Here is a 21,459-nt window from a genome sequence, read left to right on the forward strand (position 1 = left end):
GAAGGAATCAAAACATCCACCCAAGTCACGAAGGACTTAGATTCAAGAAGGAATCAGAAAAGAAAAGAAGTCGTGTACAACGCGGTTAACACGCAATCACACTTAAATACACCGTCTCTACACCCGAGAACCGATAACGACTGCACCGCCCGCAGAATATCACCCGGATCGCCCGCATCGCCCGCATCGCCTGTATCGCCCGCATCGCCCGCATCACCTACACTCTTAGCATCATACCACGTACCTTGCTCGCATAATAGTCTCACCAACTCAAAACACACAAGATGGCTGTAGAGAAGGAAGAATGGAAGATTCCCCAACTTACAGCTGAAAACCACGATACTTGGTTCCGCCGAAACAAGGTCAAGCTTAAGGGGAAGAAAGTCTTCTATGTCTGCGAGAAAAACCTGGTACAGCACTGCCAAATAGCAATAGCCGGTGAACTAACGGAGGCTATGGAAGAGTTGGAAATTGCTGAAGCAGACAAGCATACTAAGATCCGCGTCAACATTGAAAAAAGAGACAAGTACCTAGAAGATGAAGCCACTGCAATCGATCTCTTGTTTCGGTCGCTTACTGAAGATGACCAAGCCCTTATTGACGAATACGACACTGCCTTCCAGTTCTGGGCCTACCTACAAAAGAAGTACACCCAAACTGACGCCACAACCGCCAACATTTACATGACCAGAATTCAAACGTTCACATTCAATCCTGGGAACACAATTGTTGGATCATGGGAAAAGCTAAAGGAATACCGACGCAAACTCGTAGCAGCAGACGCTGACACCAACGGAGCTTACAAGGACTCTGCACTACTACTCGTTCTTATTAGATCACTCCCGAAAGAATTTAAGACTACGATTGACACCTTAAACGCCCAACTTAACCTTACGGTTGAACAGAAACTTAAGTTTCTGGAAGAGAAGGAGGTTCGAGACCAGCAAGACGCCGACGAAAAAGCTCTCCCAGCATTCCGGAAGACGGAGAAGTATGTTCCGCCTTACAAGCGCCGAAATCACAAGAGCTCACCACTATCGTCTGACTCCGAATCTGGTACTAAGTTTATGGTCCAATGCTTCCTTTGTGACGGAGCCCATGGCGTACGAGACTGTCCAAGACGTGAGAGAGCTCGAAAGCTCCTTAAGGAATACGACGCTAAGAAATCATCTAAGCCGCCTATTAAGACACTCAAGCAAAGGAATTCTCACAAAAAGACTGGCAAAGCATATGGAGCCGAAGAAGTCAATTCAGAGTCAGATGAATTATCCGAGACCTCAGACTCTGAACCCGAGGAAATTGAGACATGCCGTCTCTCAAAAGACATTGTCGGTAAGGCCTCTCCATCTACTTGGGCTGCCGACACTGGCGCCTCCTCCCACATGTCTGACCAACCCTCATTGTTTAGACGAATGATCAAGATCAAGCGAAGACTAGTTCGGGTTGGAGGGGGAGAATTATATGCAGACTGGAAAGGAGAAGCTCAAGTGGTGTGTAAAGACGGATCGTCGACATGGTTGTCAGAAGTACTGCTTGTACCTAACCTTGGAGTCAATTTGTTATCAGGGAGAAGAATTTGCGCAGCAGGCCTGAAGGGTCGTTTCAATTCACACGTACTATGCTTCAAACTAGGAAAGGAGATCATTATTAAAGCAACTATGGACGACGGCCTCTACGTAGTGTCACACATTGCCGATGGATACCACGAGACAGCATTCCTAGGCACGGAACCCCATACACCAGTTAAGAGCGAGCTTAAGGTTGATGAAAAGGAGAGATACCTGCTGTATCACAGACGTTTCGCACACCTAGGACCTACAAAGATTGCCAAACTCCACGAAGTTACAACTCTCCAGAAGAAGATTCAAGTTCCAGAGAAGATTGAAATCTGCGAAGTGTGTTCCCTGACAAAGATGAAGAACAGCATCCCTAAGCAGCTAAGAGAGCACAAGGCCACGAAGCTAGCCTTAGTACAGTTTGACATTGCTGGACCCTTTCCAACATCTCTACGAGGAAACAGGTGGTTCCTCCAAATTATTGATAGCTACACGCGGAAAAACTGGGTTATCCCGCTGAAGAAAAAGGGAGACGCACAACGGGAACTCCGAATCTGGAAGACCTTTGTAGAACATCAAACTGGCGAGAAAGTCAAAGCTGCTGGAACCGACAATGCACCAGAACTTCTACAGCAAGCTGAGGAATGGAGAGTTACACAAGGCGTGGAAATTCAGCCTACAACAATTGCTTCCTCACACCAGAATGGACCAGCCGAGCGAAACATCCAAACTGCTGAAGCTGATATGAGAGCAATGTTGAAAGACGCTGGTTTACCAATTGAGTTTTGGGATGAAGCTGTCGAAGCAGACGCATACCTACGCAACCGTACAAACACAGGACCTATGATCAATGGAAAGCAAGTCAGTCCTGAAGAGGCATTCACAGGAACGAAACCATCCATTGACCACATCCGTGTATGGGGGAGCAAATGCTATTCGTACATCAACCCTAAAACGATTCCAGCAGACCAACGACATGACAAGCTCGTGGACCGTGGCAGAATTGGAGTATTTATGGGATATTCTGAGACAACAAATAAGCAGTTCAAGTTCTATTCGCCAGAGCTTGGATACACCTCAAGGACAAGCCGATTGTCAGTGGACGAATACACCCCTGGAGGGAAAGTTGAACTACGACTGCGAAACATACCAGCTGGACCACAAGGAACGCAGAATACGATGCCAGACCGAAAACCAAGAGGAAGACCTAGGAAGGATCTAGAATTATCTCCTGCCGAACGAATGGAACCAACTCCTACCGAACGAATGGAACCATCTCCTGCAGAACCAATGGAACCATCTCCTACCGAACCAATGGAACCATCTCCTGCAGAACCAATAGAACCAGTTTCCGAGAACCCAATGGAACCATCTTCGGCAGAGCTAACTCATGAACCAGTGAAGCGTCACAGAGGAAGACCAAGGAGGCTAACTACTATTCCTCCTACTGCACCATCTGATGAGCGGGTTCCTAATCTTGTGAACGAAGAGGGGCCCGAAGAACCGTGTACCCAGTCTGTACGAGAAAAGGAGATTCCACGATACTTCACTAGACAAGCCAAACGGAAGAGGTCTAACGAAGAGATTGTTGAGGACGAGAGATTTAGCAAGATCGTTAAAGCTATGCTAGCCCAAGTTGGCCTTACAGAAGAGCAAACACGACTATCTGAGAAGGCTTTCGCAGCAACCGAGATCGCAGGAATCCAGATCCCCCAGACACACGAGCAAGCTATCAACGACCCAAAGTATGGAAAGCAATGGAAAGCAGCAATACTTGAAGAGATAATCGCGTTAATAGAGAATCGAACCTGGGAGGAAGTTCCAAAGCCAAAAGACGCGAACATGGTTGATTCAAAGTGGGTTTTTACAGTCAAAACGAATCTCGACGGGACTGTTGAGAGGTTTAAGGCACGCCTTGTGGCAAGAGGTTTTACGCAAGCACACGGAACAGACTACAACGAGACTTTTGCCCCGACAGTCCGCATGGACACCTTACGTCTGTTTATGGCCACTGTCGCAGCGGAAAACCTGGAATGTTTCCACTTTGACATTAAGAATGCATTCACAGAGTCGCACTTGAAGGAAGAGATCTTTCTTAAGCAACCCCAAGGAGTAGAAGTCAAAAAAGGATACGTCCTTAGAGTTCTCCGCAGCTTATACGGACTCAAACAGGCTGCTCGCGACTGGAACTTGTTGATAAAGAAAGAACTTCTGGCATGGGGATTCGTACAAAGCCTCGCAGACCCGTGCATGTTTATCCACAAAGAAAAACAACTCCGTATCCTCGTCTACGTTGATGACATTGCTGCTGCTGCAAAAGATCGAGCTCAAATTGATTGGTTCTACGAGAAGCTTTCTGGAAGATTCAACACCAAGAACCTGGGGGAGATTCATAAGATCCTTGGAGTACGAGTTACGCGAGACAGAAAGCGCCGCACAATCTACCTCGATCAAGAACAGTACCTACACGCAGTACTTGACAAGTTTGGAATGTCTAGCAAACAACACAGAGACAAGAAGATTCCATCTGCAGATTACACTTCATTTAGGCCAGCCACTGACAACGACACCCGAATCGACATCACTGAATACCAGCAAGTGATAGGGAGCCTTATGTTTGCTATGGTTCTTACACGTCCAGACATTGCATTCACCCTCGGAAAGCTAAGCCAATACATGAGCGATCCAGCAGAACACCATGGCCATGCGTTGAAGAACCTGCTACGATATCTAAGGTCGACAGTGACATTGAAGCTACGCTACGGACCAGGGGAGTACACTCGCAATTTGTCATCTACTCTGATGCTGACTGGGCAAGCGACATGGTAGACCGAAAGAGCGTTTCAGGGAGCACTGCAATGTTCTACGGAGGTCCAATATCATGGTCTAGCAAGAAGCAACGGTCTGTTGCAACGTCAAGCTGCGAATCTGAATACATCGCACTATCAACATGCTGCAAGCAAGGCCAGTGGATTGCTCAAATGTTTAGAGATCTTGGGTTCCCAAAGTACATTGGAAAAGACACCAACAAGGTCCAGATGCTAGGAGACAACCAGGGTGCCATTGCACTTACAAAGAACCCTCACCTTCACGAAAGATCAAAGCACATCGACGTCTGTTATCATTTTATCCGAGACCTAGCAGAACAAGGCAAACTCGATGTGGCCTACGTTCCAACTGCAGACATGGTGGCTGATGGAATGACAAAGCCATTGCAGCGAGTCGCATTCGAGAGATTCAAGAACCAATTAGGAGTTGTCCTTGGACCGGACCTGCCCTGAGGGGGAGTGTTAAGAATATGTTAGGTTCAGTCCAGGTCGGCGAGGTGAGGTTCGTGGAGTAAGCCCGAGCAGAAGGACCGACGCGGAATGATGATCTGTCATGTACGTCCTAAGATCATCATAACAACAAGTAGATAGAACAATAGCTCTTAGTGAAGTTCAATCCAATACAGGGTTACCTTTCGTACCTCTACTCGGTCGCCTATGGTAGTCATACCACCAGAGGAGACCTTGTTCTAACAGAATCTGTTTTTATAGAGGATGTACGCAAAGAATTCTGGTTAGATACCCAACGTCATGACGGTGCGACAGGCGCGTCAAGCAATTTCAGAGATCATTTAGAGAGGACAGTTCGATGGGACCTTACACCCAGAACTGGAGTGGACATTGGCACGTTAGTAGTACATGCTAGTAGGCGTCGTGGAAAAGAGGGCATTCAATGGAGCATTGGCTTATCTTTCGCGTGGTCTATTTAAGCATTAATCATATAAAAGATCCACGACTTAGTTCGCAATCACATGCATTTAACTCTATCAATTTTGCACCTTCATAACATCGAATCCAATCGTTTTGTATCACATTCTGCCCCACGACATACATGATAAAGTATAGCCATGTTAGGACATGCTATAGATGTCCATGTTCAACAGTGATATACCCAAAAATAGAAGCGTGAACCGACTCCAAAGCCAGGCCCATCATTACAAGTTTATACAAGTTATGCAAGTGACCACTAAAAACCCAGTTGATTATTCGCCAGATGGTTGATACGCCAGCCTCTACATGACAACACAATTCTCTTCCTGTTGCTTCTGGTTTGTCCTGCTAAGGCGTTCACGCTTCATCTGTACTTTGCTACCACCACGCTTGAGCTCTTCAAGGCGCTCTTGTGCTTTGGGGAATTTGTACGCTACAATCATGTTAGTCATACTCTGTTTCTTTGTTCAATACGTGTTCAAACTTACCAGCAGCTCTTCCATACCACCGTTTCGCCTCGTCAAGACTCCGTGGACACCCTATACCCACTTCTGTGAAATAACCCATGGCGAAAAGCGCCTTTGGTAACGGTGGCTCTGCACAGGCCGCCTTACGCGCCCAGAGAAAGGCTTCGGTGTCACTTTGTTCAAGAATACCGGAGGTACCTGTCAAGTACCAACCTGACAGTGCGAGCTCACTCTGGTGTTCTTCCTGGGCAGCAGCTTTGGTATACCAAGCGATACTTGTGCGCGCGTCAATTGGACAGCCAAGCAGCCCGTATTCGTAAGCTTGTCCGAGACGGAATTGAGAGAATTTGTACCCAAGGTCAGCTGCTTGACGGAATAGCCGTAGTGAGTATGCTTCGTCTCGGATTGCGCGTTCGCTGCCAGTTTGCGCCTCGTAGATGAGTGCTAGCTCGTGAAGCGCATGTGGATTATCTCGATCGGCGCGCTCAGCAGCTCGCTTGAGCATAGTGATGGCTTCACCAACATTCTTCTGTTGGCCCAAGAGTCCTTTGAGAAGAATCATACCCATCTTGTACATCGCAGGTGTGTCGCCCAGTGTGGCTGCACGACGATACCACTGCACGGCCTTGACTGGATCCTTCTTTGTTCCACCACCCTCTTCATGACCCATCTCACAGCAGACAGCTGTACGATACGCACTTGCTGCATGGCCACCTTTAGCGGCCGATTGATAAAGCGTGAATGCCTCTTTGGTGTCAACCTGGAGACCGAGGAGTCCTTGGCCGTAGCAGTCTGCAAGGTAGAACATGGCATCCGGAGAACCGGCGCTGACGAGCTTCTTAATAATCTTGTAGGCTTCCTGGGTGAACTTTTCCCGATTTTTGTTCTTCGTTCGTGCGTCAGCTGTGCCTCCTTCGTCAGCAAGTACATTGGACGCTTCCACGAGCTTCTTCGATAATATCATTCCTGTAGCAATGTCGGCTTGATTCGATTTCTTCCATGTGTTACGGAGTCTGTTCAGTTCATCGTAAGTGACTGGGTGTGATACGGCACTTTGTGCGCTGTTGCGCTGTGTGGACGAGGGTTGAACTTCGTGGCTAGTGCGTCCTGGCTCGCTATTGTACTGTCTGACTGGTGGTGGTCTTGCAGTTTGTGGAGCTGGAGTATGTGATGACTGTTGCTGGCCCTGTTGCATAAGCCCAGGCCGTACAGGCGTTGGATGCGCAGGTAGTGCGTCTGGGTTTGACAGTGCCTGAGCGTTGACAGGCGCCCTACCCATTGGATCACCAGGCATACGTCCAGACCCAGGCCCTGCTGTTCCAGGTCGTTGCATTGGGTTTCCAGGCCCCATCGGCGGCGCAAAGTTCCTCGTGTTGGGTGGTGGCTCTGAATAGGCAGAGTCGTCAGAATGGCCTCTTTGAACACCCGGTGGATGACGTCCATATCTCGGGTCAAAGGCTTGGGGTTGTCCAGGCATGGACCCTTGGTTAGGAGGTCCACGCGACATACCGTCTGTTGTCATACCTCTTTGGGGTGGCCCACGCGCTCGAGAGGCATTTGGTAAGCCATTCGGACCAGCGAATCCAGTATTTGCCCTGGGCAAACCTGGCATTGGAGGAGCATCTGGAGCTACCTGGTGTGCGGCATTTGCGTACTGGCCATTAAGATCGGGCTGGGATCGACTTCTCAGCATTTGACCCTGGGATGCGCCATTAGGCCCGGCGGAGGCGGCAGGTGCATAAGCGGGTTTGTTGTAGTTGGGAGATAGGTGTTTATCAATTGAATCACCTCTACGATGCTTGTTGTCCGTTTCTGGTATGGCGTCAAAGTCGGGCATATCTATTGCGGAATTTAAGCTCTTGCGATCGGGTTCACCGTAGTAGTCGTCGTAGAAGGTGTTGAGCCCCTCCTGTTCGTCGGCTTGTGCCTGTTGATACTGGTTTGGAGCTTGTTGTTGATTTTGCGGGGGGTATTGCTGCTGTGGTCGTGAATGCTGTTGCTGGGATGGCATTTGCGGCATCGGGGGCCTTTGTCCATGCTGGATCGGTGGCCCATTCTGTCTCACTCCACCGGCAGTCGAAGGCCTGGGCGGGACATAGGTTGGCGAACCAGGACCATAGTAGCCAGGCGCAGCACCAGGATTAGCAAAGTCCTGGTAGCCGTCGTAACCGCCTGCTTGACCTCCGTTTGGCAGAGACTGGGGCATCGTCACTGAACGTTGTGTGTTGGGACCAAAGGCTCGCCGTGAAGGAGACATGGGATCGGAAACGCGGTGCGGAAGCTGTCCTCGGCTAGTATCAACGTTTGCCGGAGATGGCCGCTGACCTGGTGGCATCCGGTTCGAGGCCTGGCGCTGATTCTGGCTCTCAAAGTTGCCTGAATCCTGGCGGGCATTGACACCTGGCCTTGGCTGCGGCATAGCCCGATTCTGTTGTGCTATGGGTTGCCCACGCCCTGGCGGACCCCTAGTTGCCGCCTGCGGCCCGTTGTCGCTGATGTTCATCTGTGCCATGCCCTGGTCGATGGCGGTTTGGTGGGCTCCTTGGTTGGGTTTTTGCGTGGGGAAAGTCGGGAAAGGGTTGTCTTGAGGAAGGCTTTTGGGGGCTGGCATGTTCAGTAACGAACGGTCCAGGCCTGTGTAGCAGATGGTTAGCATTTCGTTGTCTTGTCTCCACATGCTCGTTGAGACATACCTGGAGCTCTCATTCCCCCTCGTCCTTGGTGTGGAGGCCCATCTCCTCGACCTGCTCCTCTGCCCCGTGGGTCTTGTCGCTGCTGTGGTGGCTCATTGTAGGCCTGCTGCTGAGCGCGTGGGTTCTGAGGAGGCGGACGTCTTGCTTGATTCTGCGGCGGTGGTGATTGTTCGTAGTATGGGTTGTTGTATGCGTCTTCCTGGTAATATTGCTGTTGCTGTGAAAGTTGCTGCGGTGGCGGCGCACGACGCTGATTCGGTGGGGCTTGTCTGTAACCGGCGTTCATGTCTTGGTACCCGTCATGTTGCTGTCCATTTCCCCAATTTCCTTGTTGGTCATAATGGCCGTTGCCCCATTGCTCCTGGCCCTGCTGGTCATAACCATGATCATAATATTGCTGGTCATAGTGGTCGTCGTAGCCCTGATACTGCTGCTGCTGCTGTCGCTGACTTGGTCGACCGGCGGCCTGGTACTGCTGTTGCGGGTGCGCGTAGTTGCTGGCTTGCTGTTGCTGTTGATACGCCATACCGGCGGCTCTATCGGGGAACACGTGGGTCCGCTGCCCGGGCAGGTGCGTCGTCTATGGAGAGACTAGTGAGCGACTGTCGACTGTCGTTGGCGTCCGAGGGCGGCCGCCTGGGCATGTACGCTCTCTATATGTACGATGGGACCGGTGCTCGTTCGGCGTGTCTGTCGCGTCTTATGCTGGCCGTTGCGGTGGGTAATTTGGTAGTGATTGACTGGGAACAAGGCTGAGTGGTCCTGGGCCAGGGGCGTACAAAATTAAAGAATCGTCATACGTTCATCGAGAACAGGGAACTCGCTGCCACGCCTATACGCGGTTCTGGTGAAGAAATGAAGACGATAGGTACACCTGCAATTGTACATGGTCGCGTACCGACGCCGATTGGAGACGGCCGCTGCCGTCCTCAAACACGGGGTGAAGTCCAATCGCACACCAGTTCAATCTCGTGTTTCAACTTAGAACTACCAAAAGCGTCGTATCAAGCAGAAAGGCGTCCCTTTTGAGCTTTCCGAGGCCCTGAAACACCGCCACAAGCAACGTGTTCTCGGCAAAAGACGCGTCGGTGTCTCTAATTCGCAAGTACAGACACGCAAGTAAATTACTTGAGGCTGTGCGCATTACTGCAGCATCAAGTCTTGTCAAATTGATGACAGATGGCCATTGGTTTCAGCCTTGCACAGTGCAAGACAATTAACATCGAGTCGCGCAATCCCTATACAGACAAGGTCGCAGAGCCGCTGAAGATCATACAGATCATGCAGTTCCAACATAGTCTACCAATCAACGCAAAGTCGTCAAAGCTTCCTTGGGCTCGGGAAACCTGTCCGCCGTGGAGTCGGTCGCATTTCTGGAGCACCGAGCCAAGTCCTTTGCCGCACTTAGCTAATCATGGGCGGTGCAACTACATCACGTGCTGCCAGTTGTGGCGCAAGACCTGCGACTAGCTTCTTTTGCTATTGGCACACTGCATCGTCGACTTCACCACTTTGGCACGTCTCCACCATAACCACCATACCCGCACATCGTCCTGTTTCTGCCGACCTGTAATCATCATATTACAGTCCAGTTACCGAGAAACGGAAGCAAGTGCGATAGACAGAAAATGCCGTCAGCACGCACATATCTCAAAGCTATCTCAGGGTACGATGGTTTTAGCACGTACTGCATTGCATTGGCCGATATCTGACATTATCACAGAGGCGCCATCCTCTGCATAGGTGGTCCAGCGCTCGTCATGTGGGTGACACCAACAGAAGAGGAAATCTTCAAGGTAATTTTGCTTTCCCATGTGGATGCACCCTACAGATGCTCATATTTCATGCAGCGATATAGCCCAGAATTGCAGAAGAAGGCTCTGGCGGGGAGGGAGCAACGCCAGAAGGACTTTGATGCCTTTGTTGGCCAGTTGAAGGAGGCTGCACGGTCTGATAAACCCAGTAAGCTCTTTCTCGGCACCAATCCCCCACCAGTCCGCTAATGGAAAACAGTCTGGACTGCACAAAAGGAAATCGATGCAAAGAGGTCAGAGGAAGAACAGCAGACCCGCAGAGATGAGCGGGACGCATATGCTGCTGAGGGCCGGAGAAGACAGGCCGAGATCAGGGCCAGCACTCAATAGCCGTACCTGGCTGAAAATGGCATCTCCTTCGTCACTGTACATATATATCTGTATTACGAATCTACACTTCCATGCCAGGCTTCGGGGCCGTCGAGTACTCAGTCTATTCCAACATCAAATCTAGTATGGAAAATCACCGCCATGTCACCTAGACCATTATTTCAGGGCTTATATAAAGAAATTGCTTATATGTACTTAAAGTACTCATGCGTGTGTGCATGTGCTGTAACAAGGGCGCTGGTCTCGTGACATGGAGTGGGTTTCGCGCAACCCCAGAATAGAGCGCGCCGCACAGCAAGCCCCAACATCCTCCATCCGCCCCCACCACGACTGACGGGGCTGTATCCAATGCCCGGCGATGCGCAAGCCCCTGTGAAGCTCTCATTGCCCCTCGTTTGTTACCCCGTCTTCAATCAACCACAGTGTGCTGATGACATCATAGGAATTCCAGCAGGACATCTTCAACCAGCTGCGCGAGGAAGATGAGCTGGTCATCCTCGCTCGGGGCCTCGGCCTTTTGCGACTAGTCACAAATCTTCTCCATTCGTACGATGCCGCTGGAAACAACCTCATACTACTTGTCGGGGCCGACGACCGCGAAAATGTGTGGGTTGGCGAGGCATTGGCAGAGCATGCGGCTGTCAGTAATGCGCCCAAGTGTCGCGGCCTAAGCCTGGTCAACACGGATCTGATGAGCGTCGGCACACGAGAGAAGCTTTACGCGCAAGGAGGAATATTCAGCATAACTTCGCGCATTCTGATTGTCGACTTTCTGTCTGGCCTCTTGAATCCGGAGACGGTGACGGGCATTGTAGTGCTGCATGCTGAAAGAGTCGTTGCCACGTCGCTAGAAGCCTTCATCCTGAGGATCTACCGGCAGAAGAACAAGACTGGCTTCCTAAAGGCTTTCTCTGACACACCGGAGCCCTTTACAACTGGCTTCTCTCCCCTCACGAACATGATGAAGAATTTATTCCTGACAAAACCGGCGCTTTACCCGAGATTCCACGTCGCAGTCGCCAATTCGCTCGAGGGACGCAAGAAAGCAGAGGTAATCGAGCTAGAAGTGCCTATGACAGACGCTATGCAGGATATACAGAATGCAGTCTTATCTTGTGTCGAAGCCAGTATTGGCGAGCTCAAGAAGGCCAACCCAGGCTTGGAAGTCGAGGACTGGACCGTGGACAGTGCCCTACACAAGAACTTTGATCAAATCATCCGACGACAGTTGGATCCTGTCTGGCACCGAACCACGTTCAAAACACGACAGGTTGTTCGGGACTTGTCACTGCTTCGGACTATTCTGCATGCGCTCCTCACATATGATGCCGTAAACTTCAACAAGTACCTTGACACCGTTTTGGCAGCCTCGCAACCACCGCCAGGGTCGACAAAGCAGAACCAGTCGCCGTGGCTGTTCCTAGATGCAGCGGACACAATTTTTACCACAGCCAAGCGGAGAGTATACACGGGCAAGGTGTCCAATGCCGAATTAGCCAATGCTTCCAACGCTGTACCGGAGTCCCTACAGCCTGTTCTTGAAGAATTCCCCAAATGGGCTCAGTTGGCAGAGATATTACAGGAGATTGAGCAGGACGCATATTTCAATCCAACGCCACAAGACTCTTCCAATGGCTCCATACTGATCATGTGTGGTGATCAGGGCACAGCGTCGCAATTGAGAGAGTATCTGCAGACCATGTACGTCAAGCCAGAGGGAATTGCCGATGAGGATGAAGAAGAGTACGAGCCATCGGGGAAATTTATGATGCGACGCAAGCTGCGTAACTATTTGACTTGGAAACGGGATTTCAGCAAAGTCAGCGCTGCCCTATTCTCGGAAAACCAAAAAGCCATCAATACGAGCACGGACAAGAATGCTCAGAGTGGCATGCGTCAAACCTCTGGTAGACCTCCACCCAACAAGCGGCGTCGAGTAAGAGGAGGCGGTAACGCAGCCGCGGGTCCTGCTCGCTCAGATACAGGAGCTGTCCGTACAGCAGGAGATCGAGACGCCCATATCGCAAGCCTCATGGCCGAACTAGAGCCCACTGAGATCGAAGCAGCACAAAAGCCTGGCGAAGTAGGTTTCGATCCTCTTGACAACATGGAGAGCTACTACGAGCTCTTCGACATGAATTCTTTGATCGTCGTGCATCCCTACTCCGGTGACCTAGACGAGCACATTCTCGACGAAACGAAGCCCCGATATGTCGTCATGTATGAACCGGACGCCGCGTTCATTCGGCGCATAGAAGTCTATCGATCCTCACATACAGACCGGACAGTTAAAGTCTTCTTCATGTACTACGGTGGCAGTGTCGAAGAGCAGCGCTATCTCTCCGCTGTGCGCCGTGAAAAAGATGCCTTTACTCGCTTGATTAAAGAGCGTGCAAACATGGCCTTGACCATGAATTCTGCTGCTAACCTCGCCCCCGAGGAATCTTTCCTTCGGACCATCAATACCAGGATAGCGGGAGGAGGTCGTCTTGCGGCAACTGCGGAACCACCTCGTGTAGTAGTTGACGTACGAGAATTTCGATCCTCGTTACCATCTCTACTGCATGGAAGATCAATGGTCATCGTACCTTGTATGTTAACCGTGGGCGACTACGTAGTAACACCTCATATTTGCATTGAGCGAAAGTCGATCCGCGATCTCATCCAATCCTTTGCCAACGGGCGGTTGTTCAATCAAGTAGAATCGATGATGGAACACTACAAGCACCCTATGCTGCTCATTGAGTTTGACCAGAACAAATCCTTCACGCTGGAACCGTTCACCGATTTTTCTGCCCCGAGCGGTGGTGGTGCGAGTGCGAGTGGGTTGGCTTCTTCACCAGATCTCCAGGCGAAGCTGGTCATGCTTACTTTGGCGTTTCCTCGCTTGAGAATAATTTGGAGCAGCAGCCCATATCAGACGGCAGAGATCTTCTCTGAGCTCAAGAAACAGCAGGACGAACCGGACCCACTCAAGGCAGTGCAGATTGGTCTCGATCCGAATCAAAGTGGAGATGAGATGCGGAGTTTTAATCAGACGAGCCAAGATATGTTGTGTGCGCTGCCTGGAATAAATGAGAAAGCTGTCACGACGCTAATGCTCAAGAGCGAGTCAATCCAGGAGGTTGCAAACATGGAAGAAAGGGAAGTTTGTTGGTTGGTCGGAACTGATATAGGGAGAAGAGTGCATCGCTTCTTCAACAGGAGTGTGTATGAAGAGGTGCCGTTGCAGAAATTCTCCTAGAGAAAAGATGGATGAAGATTTTGCATGCATGCATTGTTTCTCTATCCCACAATGCTCTGAAATATACGGTGACTAAAGAAACTTGACCACCTCAGCCGTCAAACCATCCGCCCGCTCGCAAGAAGCAGCATTTGAGCAGCCCGACCCCTGCCACAGCAGAGCAGCAGCCGCAAAGCAAGAGCCGAGACAGCATGGCGGACCTCTTTATCCCCACCCTCTCAAATGTCGTCGATGTCAATTTCCTTCTTGCCCGTACCATCAGCCTCATCTGAATCGCTGTCGTCGCGATCCTCATCGAACTCGAAACCGATACCCTCGTCGCCTTGGTCGCCGTATGTGTCGGTCTCGTTGATCTTTGCGTTTTCGGGGAGTTCACCGTAGGCTTTTAATGAACGGGCTTCGTCGGCTACAAAAAGAATACACGTCAGCGGCTTGCACAATGGGGGGGTTTTCGCTGTATCTATAATGTAGCACTTACCAGAGTACTTCATGATGACGTCGCCCTTCTCGTCCTGGTAGTCTCGGAGCGACAGGAGGATGATATCACCCTGGTTGATCCAGACCTTCTTCCTCAGCTTGCCGCGGATATGCGCAAGACGGCGAGCGCCATCGAAACACTGGGCCTCTAGACGTCCGTTTCCAAGCATCTTGACGACTTGGGCGTATTCTTGGCCTTCCTCTTTGAAGACGAGTTCGCGCTTTTCATTGTCGTTCTCGTTCTTACCCCTACGTCGGTTCTTGCCTCCCTGTGCTATGTGTTAGCAAGTATTGTAGCTTAGATTTAAAATACAAATATCAAGAAGCGCCACTTTTTGCACGCCAAAGCAGCGGTCGAGGACTTCTGCCGCCTGGATATTGGGTTGGGCGGCATAGCATCGTGACATGTGGCGGGGCTGCCCCTCTAAGAGATGGTTGACGTACTTTTCCCTTGTTCTTAGGCATATTGAGTGGTGGTTGAAGACTTTGTTTTGGGGTGAGAGGTTGTAGAGCAAGGAGTCGTAAAAAGCGCAGCAGGCGCGAGTTTCTTATGTGGAGTGGCGGTCCGGTGTTTAACCTGTGATTCCAAACTCACTGTGGGAGCCTTGTCAGGACAGAGCGCTAAAGCCCGCACCAGCCTTAGTTCGGTCTAGCTTTACCCTCACCCGAATATCAACCCATGGTTTCTCTTGGAAATTTCACCCCACCCGCTTCACTGCGCAACGTCACCGTGCATAGCCGCTCGAGGCAAGGAGAATGAAGGGGTTATTTTCTTTCATCGCGAAGAACCGGCCAAAGACCTTCACCGTCAGCTACTCGCCCGACTACAAGAACTTGATCCTCAACCACGTCGCAAGCGACCCATCGCACCCTCTCCACGAAACCCAGGTACGGAGACAGCGGGAACGGAAGAAAGAGGGGCTTTGGTGGCATGCAACCACGAGTGTTGATCTGAACAAATCGAGTTGTGTAAGAGCATGGGCCAGACGGCGACTACGAAACGCGATAAGAGAGGAGTTAAAGCTGCGCGGATACAATGAGAATGGCATCTTAGTCCAACCGAAGGCAACATCAGATAGGGCATTGTCCACGAACTCGCTACATGCGGGCAGACAGCTGAATCTAACGGGTAGCTTGAGGTTACATGTTCAGTCACCGTTGCTTCCTGCAAAGTATGCAGACATTCGCGCCGAGACGAGGGACATCATTGGGGCTTTGATACATGCGGTGAGGAGTGGCACTACGAGGAGCAGAATTGAAGAACAGAAACACCCCTCGTTGAAGCCAATGCAAAATCGTCCGCCATGGAATCCTCGTGTTGAGGCACAACGGTCACAAGTTCGCAGAATGGGTCGCTCGCCAAACCCACGCGCAGGGTAACAACTATCTCTCAAGTCACATAGAAGCTGTCAAGGTTGGTTCCAACTCATGGCTGCTCAAAGCCTTGTATGCATGATACAGATGTTGCGACGGTTCGTGACAATCAGGTATGTAATGGCAGTGTGCCCGAGTCCGACCCGAACGAATACCCATAGCTCACAGTCCGCTTCTTCTGTAGGTAACAGTTTCATTAGACGTCTCCGGTCTAAGCAGAAGAGTGTTTACCTTAATTTGCGCATTGGCTATTTTCCCAAATCACATCTAGGCTTTTCATTCTCCGATTCTCTTGCAGGATTTACAACTAGATAAGCCGCGCATCTAAAGTTCAGTCGCAGCCGAACAAGCGCCAGCTCTTAGCCGTATCGCAAAACTCGATGTGCACTCGCCACGCCAGTATTTGTCCAATGAACCATAGCGCAAAGACTACTATTGTCAGTAGTACACAAATACATGCACTGCGAAAAGAGAATGCCTCAGTCCACCGGTCTTCTTCTCTGTATTACATAGGCACCTTATAAACAAGTGTAGCATTTTCTTTCCACCGCTCCCTGTTCTGTCGTGTCATATGACGCTCTGAAAGCCCCACTTGTTCGACACGGAAATATCATACGATGTTATTTCCCACGTGGCATGGGCCTGCATCGGCATAAAACTCCGACCACACGCCCAAACCCGTCCCTCCCTTGCAACACTATTCCCACCAACGTCGCAGTTGTCTCCTTACTCGCGATGAATCACCGTCTACAAAACATGCCATTTTAAGTGGCTGGAGTAAAACGCCGCCCTGTTCCACTGCAATCGATGGCTCCTTGACCCTCTTATCGCTTTCTACCCTTTAAGGCAATGATGCAGTGTTGCTGCCCGGGGCCATTGGTTGGAGCACCGGACCGAGACATGCTACTTGCATGGGGAGTGACTCGGGGGGTCTATGGTAGTGGGAAGACGGTTGGTCTGAGAGAGGTATGCCATGGCCATGGTGACCCTAGGGGTTTATCCAAGTCGAGTATGAGGGCATAGGGTGTTGATTGTTGTCGGTCGTTAGACCGGACCAATGATGAAGGCTCTCCTTTTCTTTCGCATGTTGCAGAGGCTAAGTTACTGGTTTTGGTAGCATGGCTTGTTACGGAAAGTTTGTATTATCCGGGGAAAGAGATGGCTGTATCAACTGTCAAGATGCTCTTATGCCTTCTTCGATATGCCTTCTTCCAAAATATCAATATCACTGAATGATATCTAACATATCCGAGAAAATATTGATAATCAATAGATGCTCCTATTGGGGCATATGCATTGACATTTGCCCACCAAGAGTATGTACCACGAAGCAGACATGTGTCATATCTTTCGCAAAGCATACCACATGTCTACTTCACATCAGAGGTCACTTCTCACGCATGTCAAGTTGTGGTACAAGTTCAAAGATAGCTCGACGAACTAGTCCAATGTAGGCAACGTTAAGAATTCCAAGGCACTCCAGCCATGCATGTGGAAAATGTGGGTATGAATAACTTTTCGTTTTTTTATATGATAACAAAATCCTGTACCAGCCACCTTCGCCGCCTGACTAATGGCGCGCTGCCAAATAGGCATAGGAGGTTTTTTCTAGCTTGGGCGTCAATGTGGTATTGATATCGTCGTCAGTCGGCAGTTAAGTATATGCTATTCGAGCAGCTGGAGCAGGAAGTCAATCACTTTGATTGAAATTCAAGGTATCGAAGAAGCCTGTTACGTACAAAACACCCTATGAATGCATCAAGGACATGACCGTCCAAGCAAATCATTACAAAACACTCCTCCTCTTCGCCAAAGTCCGGAAATTCCGTTGTAACCTCGTGTGGCCTTCTTGCATTTCATAATCCGAGGCCATAGTACCCGTTCTTGGTGTTGCAGAAGACCGGAAGTTTTCCACAGCACTTGCTGATCGAAGTCTCGTTGGCGCATAGCGTTCTTTCATTCCCAAGCCTCTCCTGATCGTTTCCGTTATCGAAGCGAAAAAGCCACCACTATTGTTCGAGTTTTGTAGTGAATTTTCCTGAGACTTATCGTGGGGATGGGCATGTGTATGAGGTTGGCCGTGGCCGCTTAGAAGATGTGACTTCTCACCAGGTTCCATGTACAAGTGGTCACCCTCGTGGTTGACGAACCAATTAACCATGTACTGTTTGCCCTCTGGTCCACCTCCACATGATCCAGCAAGGACATGAGAGGGGGGTGAATTGACGGCAAGCGCGAAAAGATTGGGTGGTTCGGTGAAGTCTGTTACTAAGCCGCGGTGAAAGATGAAGTATACGAGGACGAAGATATTCATGAAGAACACAAGTGCTAATATGATGATCCAAGCTTTTCCAGCGCCAGACATGCCTCCGGAAGCGTATTGTTGGGCTTTTAGAGATGCGTTGAAGTATTGTGTCTGGTATTCGTCGAGCGCAGGATGTGTATAATTCTACAGCGAACGTCAGCACATTGGCTATAAATATAACAGCCACGATTACATACCCAGAATGTCACGAATGGCGCATCTAACATGCTCAAGAGTAGCGTACAAGCGGACAAGACAGCCAGTGCTTCTGCTAGACTGGGTATAGCTTTACTCAGGTCCACCTGAAAGCTGGTCGGATCCGTATTGGAGGGCTTCAAAATCAGTTGCGTTAATAACCTAGAAGTACTCGCATTTGCGTCCATAAGGCCCGTTCCTAAGGAAAGACTGTTCGCCCAGTCAGTGCCTATGTCGCGCCAATTGGCGACGCCTTGGGCGTTGGTGCTAGGTTCCGTTCCCGTCTCAACAAAGGCCATCTTGTCGTGAGGATCGTCGCAAATTGCTTCCATAGTACCACCGGACCCACTAACATCGTGCCGCGTACTGCATCCTGCTTTTATAGATACATGTATCTTGCACAACGAATATATGCCGGTACCGTCAATGCCCATGTCGTCAGGTCCACCTTGTCCAAGTATATATATTGCAGGTCGTCCCCATCTGTTGCTTGTATGGTTCAAGACGGTGTTGAAAGGCGTAGGATATCTGCCAAATACGGGCGGCCAGTTCAGTGTAGTGGTATCGTTCACATCCCATCCGAATATGTCATCTACTACAGTTCTGTTAGTTGTGGTAGCCTTGTCTCGGATACTCGGAGATTCCCCCCACGTGGTGACGTTGATGGTATCGTTGTTAGGCCACGCATTGTAAATAATTGGCGCTAGCTCTGTCTTATTCATGTTGGCGCATAACACGTTTACGACTGGCGATGGCACCGAGGCACGCAGCGAGTATGTTCCTTCGGAATTCAGCTCCTCAGGTTGTAAAATCCCATTGCGCTGGTCGCGAGCAGCAGCGAAAACACCTGCGTGAGGCATTGCCATGGTTATATTGTTGATTGCTCTGCCATGCTTCTTCGATACTTCGGTCGTGTTGATCATGTTTATCCATTGTCCTGTGACTGTGGTATTTTGGTAAAGTAGTCCAAAGCCTTTAGGCCGCAAGTTAAGGTCGGATGTACCGTTTCCATTCCTTGCAGATACATCCCAGTCTGAAAGATACCGCTGGAAGTTATGGTAACCTGTGAATCAGGGTCAGTTCGAATCGACGACTTGTTAGTCGGACCAACCTTGGCCAGCATGCTCCATTTGTAAGCATGTCTCTCCCTGATGTTCACGGTCGGTACGGATAGGTGTTGGGCACGCGGCTTTGAGGTAATTGATGTTGGCAAAATCACTCTTAACACGACCTGCCAGTACTAAGCCCTTGTCCCAATTGCCGTCTCTTAGCATGGGTTGGACTGCCTCGCGTCAGTTCATGATGACACGCATTGCACAAGAGTACATACCAGTAGCAGCAGCAGCAGATGTGTACAACGTCGCCAAGACAGCGCTTAATAGACTCATAACGCCCAAAAAAGACAAACCAGCATACTTTGCCATGTCTGGATGCGTCACGAGTGTGCCCGGCTGAACAATCCATCTCCACATACTTAGTTCAGAAAGAGTGACACCGCGCCCTTGGTCTTTCATGAACGCTCTTCGACTGAGCACCTGCCCAAGAAAGGCAACGAAGGCGGTAACAAAGGACAATTCTATTAGCTTGGCCAAGACTGTTGTGAGCAGAATTGCATCAGCTGGAGTAATTGGGCCGTGACTGGTGATGAGTCTACCATAATGAGGTGCGCGGATGGCGAGGGCCAAGAAAATGCCCGAGAATACGCAGGAGAACAAACAAACGAAGATCAGGGACATATTGAGCCAAGTGATACTTGGCTGATAGAAGTCCCTCGTAGTTGCGCATTCATGCGTCGGGCGGAAGTCATTTTCGTAAGCAGATTTTATCGAAGGAGCAGCACCACCTCCTTGTAGTCTGTCGGTATCGGAGGTATGTATGTAGTTTTCGTATTCATTTATGCTCGTGTTGCTACGTTTTGCGTTCTTTAGTATTCCATGGCGGAATTCTTCATACGTGCCGATATCTGGACTTCCCCTGCCGACGTCGGGGCTGAATCTCTCTCGTCTTAGATCTGGAGTAGACTCGACGGAACTTCTGGGGAAGCTACCAAAATATGGATCAGTCGAGCCTGGGGAAGAGATAGCACCGGGACTTTTCGTAGGCGGGCTTTTGGGACCAGGACCGGAGACTCTGCGAGCAAAAGGTTGTATGCTGACACGCCTGGCAGTCTGCGGGATGGCACCAGAAGCCGCTATGCCCAAGCCGCTATCCTTGCCAGATCGGAAGCTGTCTGCAATGTGCTCCTCTTCCTCTTCTTCTGGCACGATGCTCGGAGTGTTTCGGCCGACAGCGGTTATGTCGCTCTGGTACTTTGTAAAGCTGGCTCGCCCAGATGACGGGCTACTGACATGTGGAGAGTGCGAGTTGTTCGAGTAGCCAAGCGACGGCAATGCGGGGGGATTTCCTGAGTTCTCTGAGACGTCTGGTGATTCCGGGATGAGTGGTCGTCGATCAGCCATGCTGCCTGGTGCGAAAGGGGTATTTTTTTGCTGTTGCCTAAGTTTCAGCCTTCTCTACTTATTGCAAATCCAGGAATTGCATTGGTGAAATGTTGCGGATGGTCGCGTTGGGGCGGTTCTGTACAACCGTGGGGCTGCAGATGTGCGGCTCAGCAACAAGGCGGCAAGGAGGATACAGAACAAGACTTGGGGAAAAGGACAGGCACGGAAAGAACAATCAATGTTGCGAGACCGACAGAGGAGAGACCTGAAAACTAATGCTAGTCACTAATGCTAGTCGTATTACTGCGGCCTACTGTACACCACGGTCTTGGGCACGTTCAGCTGTCGCCGGGCGTCGCAAGCTATTCGGTTGTGGCGTAGGGAAAACGGCCCCCAACATTCATCCAGACCATTCTGATGTGCCTCGCATGATCAATATAACCTTCTTTCGCCGGTTGTGGAAGCGCAGATGCAAATCACTGCTTCTTGCGCTTTGTGAGAATATCTATATCCGCCTGGTGGTCAGGCAGGCTAGCAAATGTCTGTCCCTCCTTCCAGTTTGCAGCCCGCCAAGGAACAAAGCAAACAACTAGCATCACGCTGTTGAGATAGGCGGCATAGTGGTATGACGGTAGCCTTTTGCATGCCGACTTGGGGCTGACAGACCATCAGGTGCCGCAAAGTTGTATGGATGAGGGATGTGATGTTCGGCCCCCCGAACATCCCCCACAAACTGCCTACCGTAGTTTCTAATACAAGCCCAAGCGCTACGCGCAAGAGAGAACGCAGACAATGCACGGAGTTT

At 50.3% G+C, this 21,459-nt stretch overlaps 7 protein-coding genes across 7 annotated transcripts; 4 read left to right on the forward strand and 3 right to left on the reverse strand.

The window, feature by feature from the left end:
• Positions 1-284: 284 nt before the first annotated feature.
• Positions 285-4,837, forward strand: PtrM4_107360 (UBN2 multi-domain protein; the record flags this gene model as incomplete). The annotated part of the gene is made up of 2 exons (XM_066107750.1): positions 285-4,330; positions 4,375-4,837. The coding sequence occupies 2 exons, from the start codon at positions 285-287 to the stop codon at positions 4,835-4,837; spliced, it is 4,509 nt and encodes a 1,502-aa protein (XP_065962199.1).
• A 779-nt stretch (positions 4,838-5,616) lies between these two features.
• PtrM4_107370 (TPR repeat, SEL1 subfamily) lies at positions 5,617-8,760 on the reverse strand (the record flags this gene model as incomplete). Its single annotated transcript, XM_066107751.1, has 3 exons — positions 5,617-5,747; positions 5,803-8,415; positions 8,475-8,760. 3 exons carry the CDS (start codon positions 8,758-8,760, stop codon positions 5,617-5,619), a joined length of 3,030 nt encoding a protein of 1,009 aa, XP_065962200.1.
• Positions 8,761-10,102: 1,342 nt separating this feature from the next.
• PtrM4_107380 (putative cbp4 domain-containing protein) lies at positions 10,103-10,618 on the forward strand (the record flags this gene model as incomplete). The annotated part of the gene is made up of 4 exons (XM_001936011.2): positions 10,103-10,140; positions 10,198-10,270; positions 10,325-10,436; positions 10,488-10,618. 4 exons carry the CDS (start codon positions 10,103-10,105, stop codon positions 10,616-10,618), a joined length of 354 nt encoding a protein of 117 aa, XP_001936046.1.
• A 348-nt stretch (positions 10,619-10,966) lies between these two features.
• PtrM4_107390 (MUS81, ERCC4-type nuclease) lies at positions 10,967-13,862 on the forward strand (the record flags this gene model as incomplete). Its single annotated transcript, XM_001936010.1, has 2 exons — positions 10,967-11,011; positions 11,061-13,862. 2 exons carry the CDS (start codon positions 10,967-10,969, stop codon positions 13,860-13,862), a joined length of 2,847 nt encoding a protein of 948 aa, XP_001936045.1.
• A 218-nt stretch (positions 13,863-14,080) lies between these two features.
• Positions 14,081-14,804, reverse strand: PtrM4_107400 (InfA, Translation initiation factor 1 (IF-1); the record flags this gene model as incomplete). The annotated part of the gene is made up of 3 exons (XM_001936009.2): positions 14,081-14,268; positions 14,341-14,608; positions 14,784-14,804. 3 exons carry the CDS (start codon positions 14,802-14,804, stop codon positions 14,081-14,083), a joined length of 477 nt encoding a protein of 158 aa, XP_001936044.1.
• A 291-nt stretch (positions 14,805-15,095) lies between these two features.
• On the forward strand, positions 15,096-15,719 carry PtrM4_107410 (uncharacterized protein; the record flags this gene model as incomplete). Its single annotated transcript, XM_066107752.1, has 1 exon — positions 15,096-15,719. One exon carries the CDS (start codon positions 15,096-15,098, stop codon positions 15,717-15,719), a length of 624 nt encoding a protein of 207 aa, XP_065962201.1.
• A 1,780-nt stretch (positions 15,720-17,499) lies between these two features.
• Positions 17,500-20,672, reverse strand: PtrM4_107420 (uncharacterized protein; the record flags this gene model as incomplete). Its single annotated transcript, XM_066107753.1, has 4 exons — positions 17,500-18,162; positions 18,216-19,276; positions 19,325-19,495; positions 19,544-20,672. 4 exons carry the CDS (start codon positions 20,670-20,672, stop codon positions 17,500-17,502), a joined length of 3,024 nt encoding a protein of 1,007 aa, XP_065962202.1.
• Positions 20,673-21,459: the final 787 nt, after the last annotated feature.

This window comes from Pyrenophora tritici-repentis, chromosome 5 (genome assembly GCF_003171515.1).
Source record: "Pyrenophora tritici-repentis strain M4 chromosome 5, whole genome shotgun sequence".
Taxonomy (NCBI): Eukaryota; Fungi; Ascomycota; class Dothideomycetes; order Pleosporales; family Pleosporaceae; genus Pyrenophora; species Pyrenophora tritici-repentis.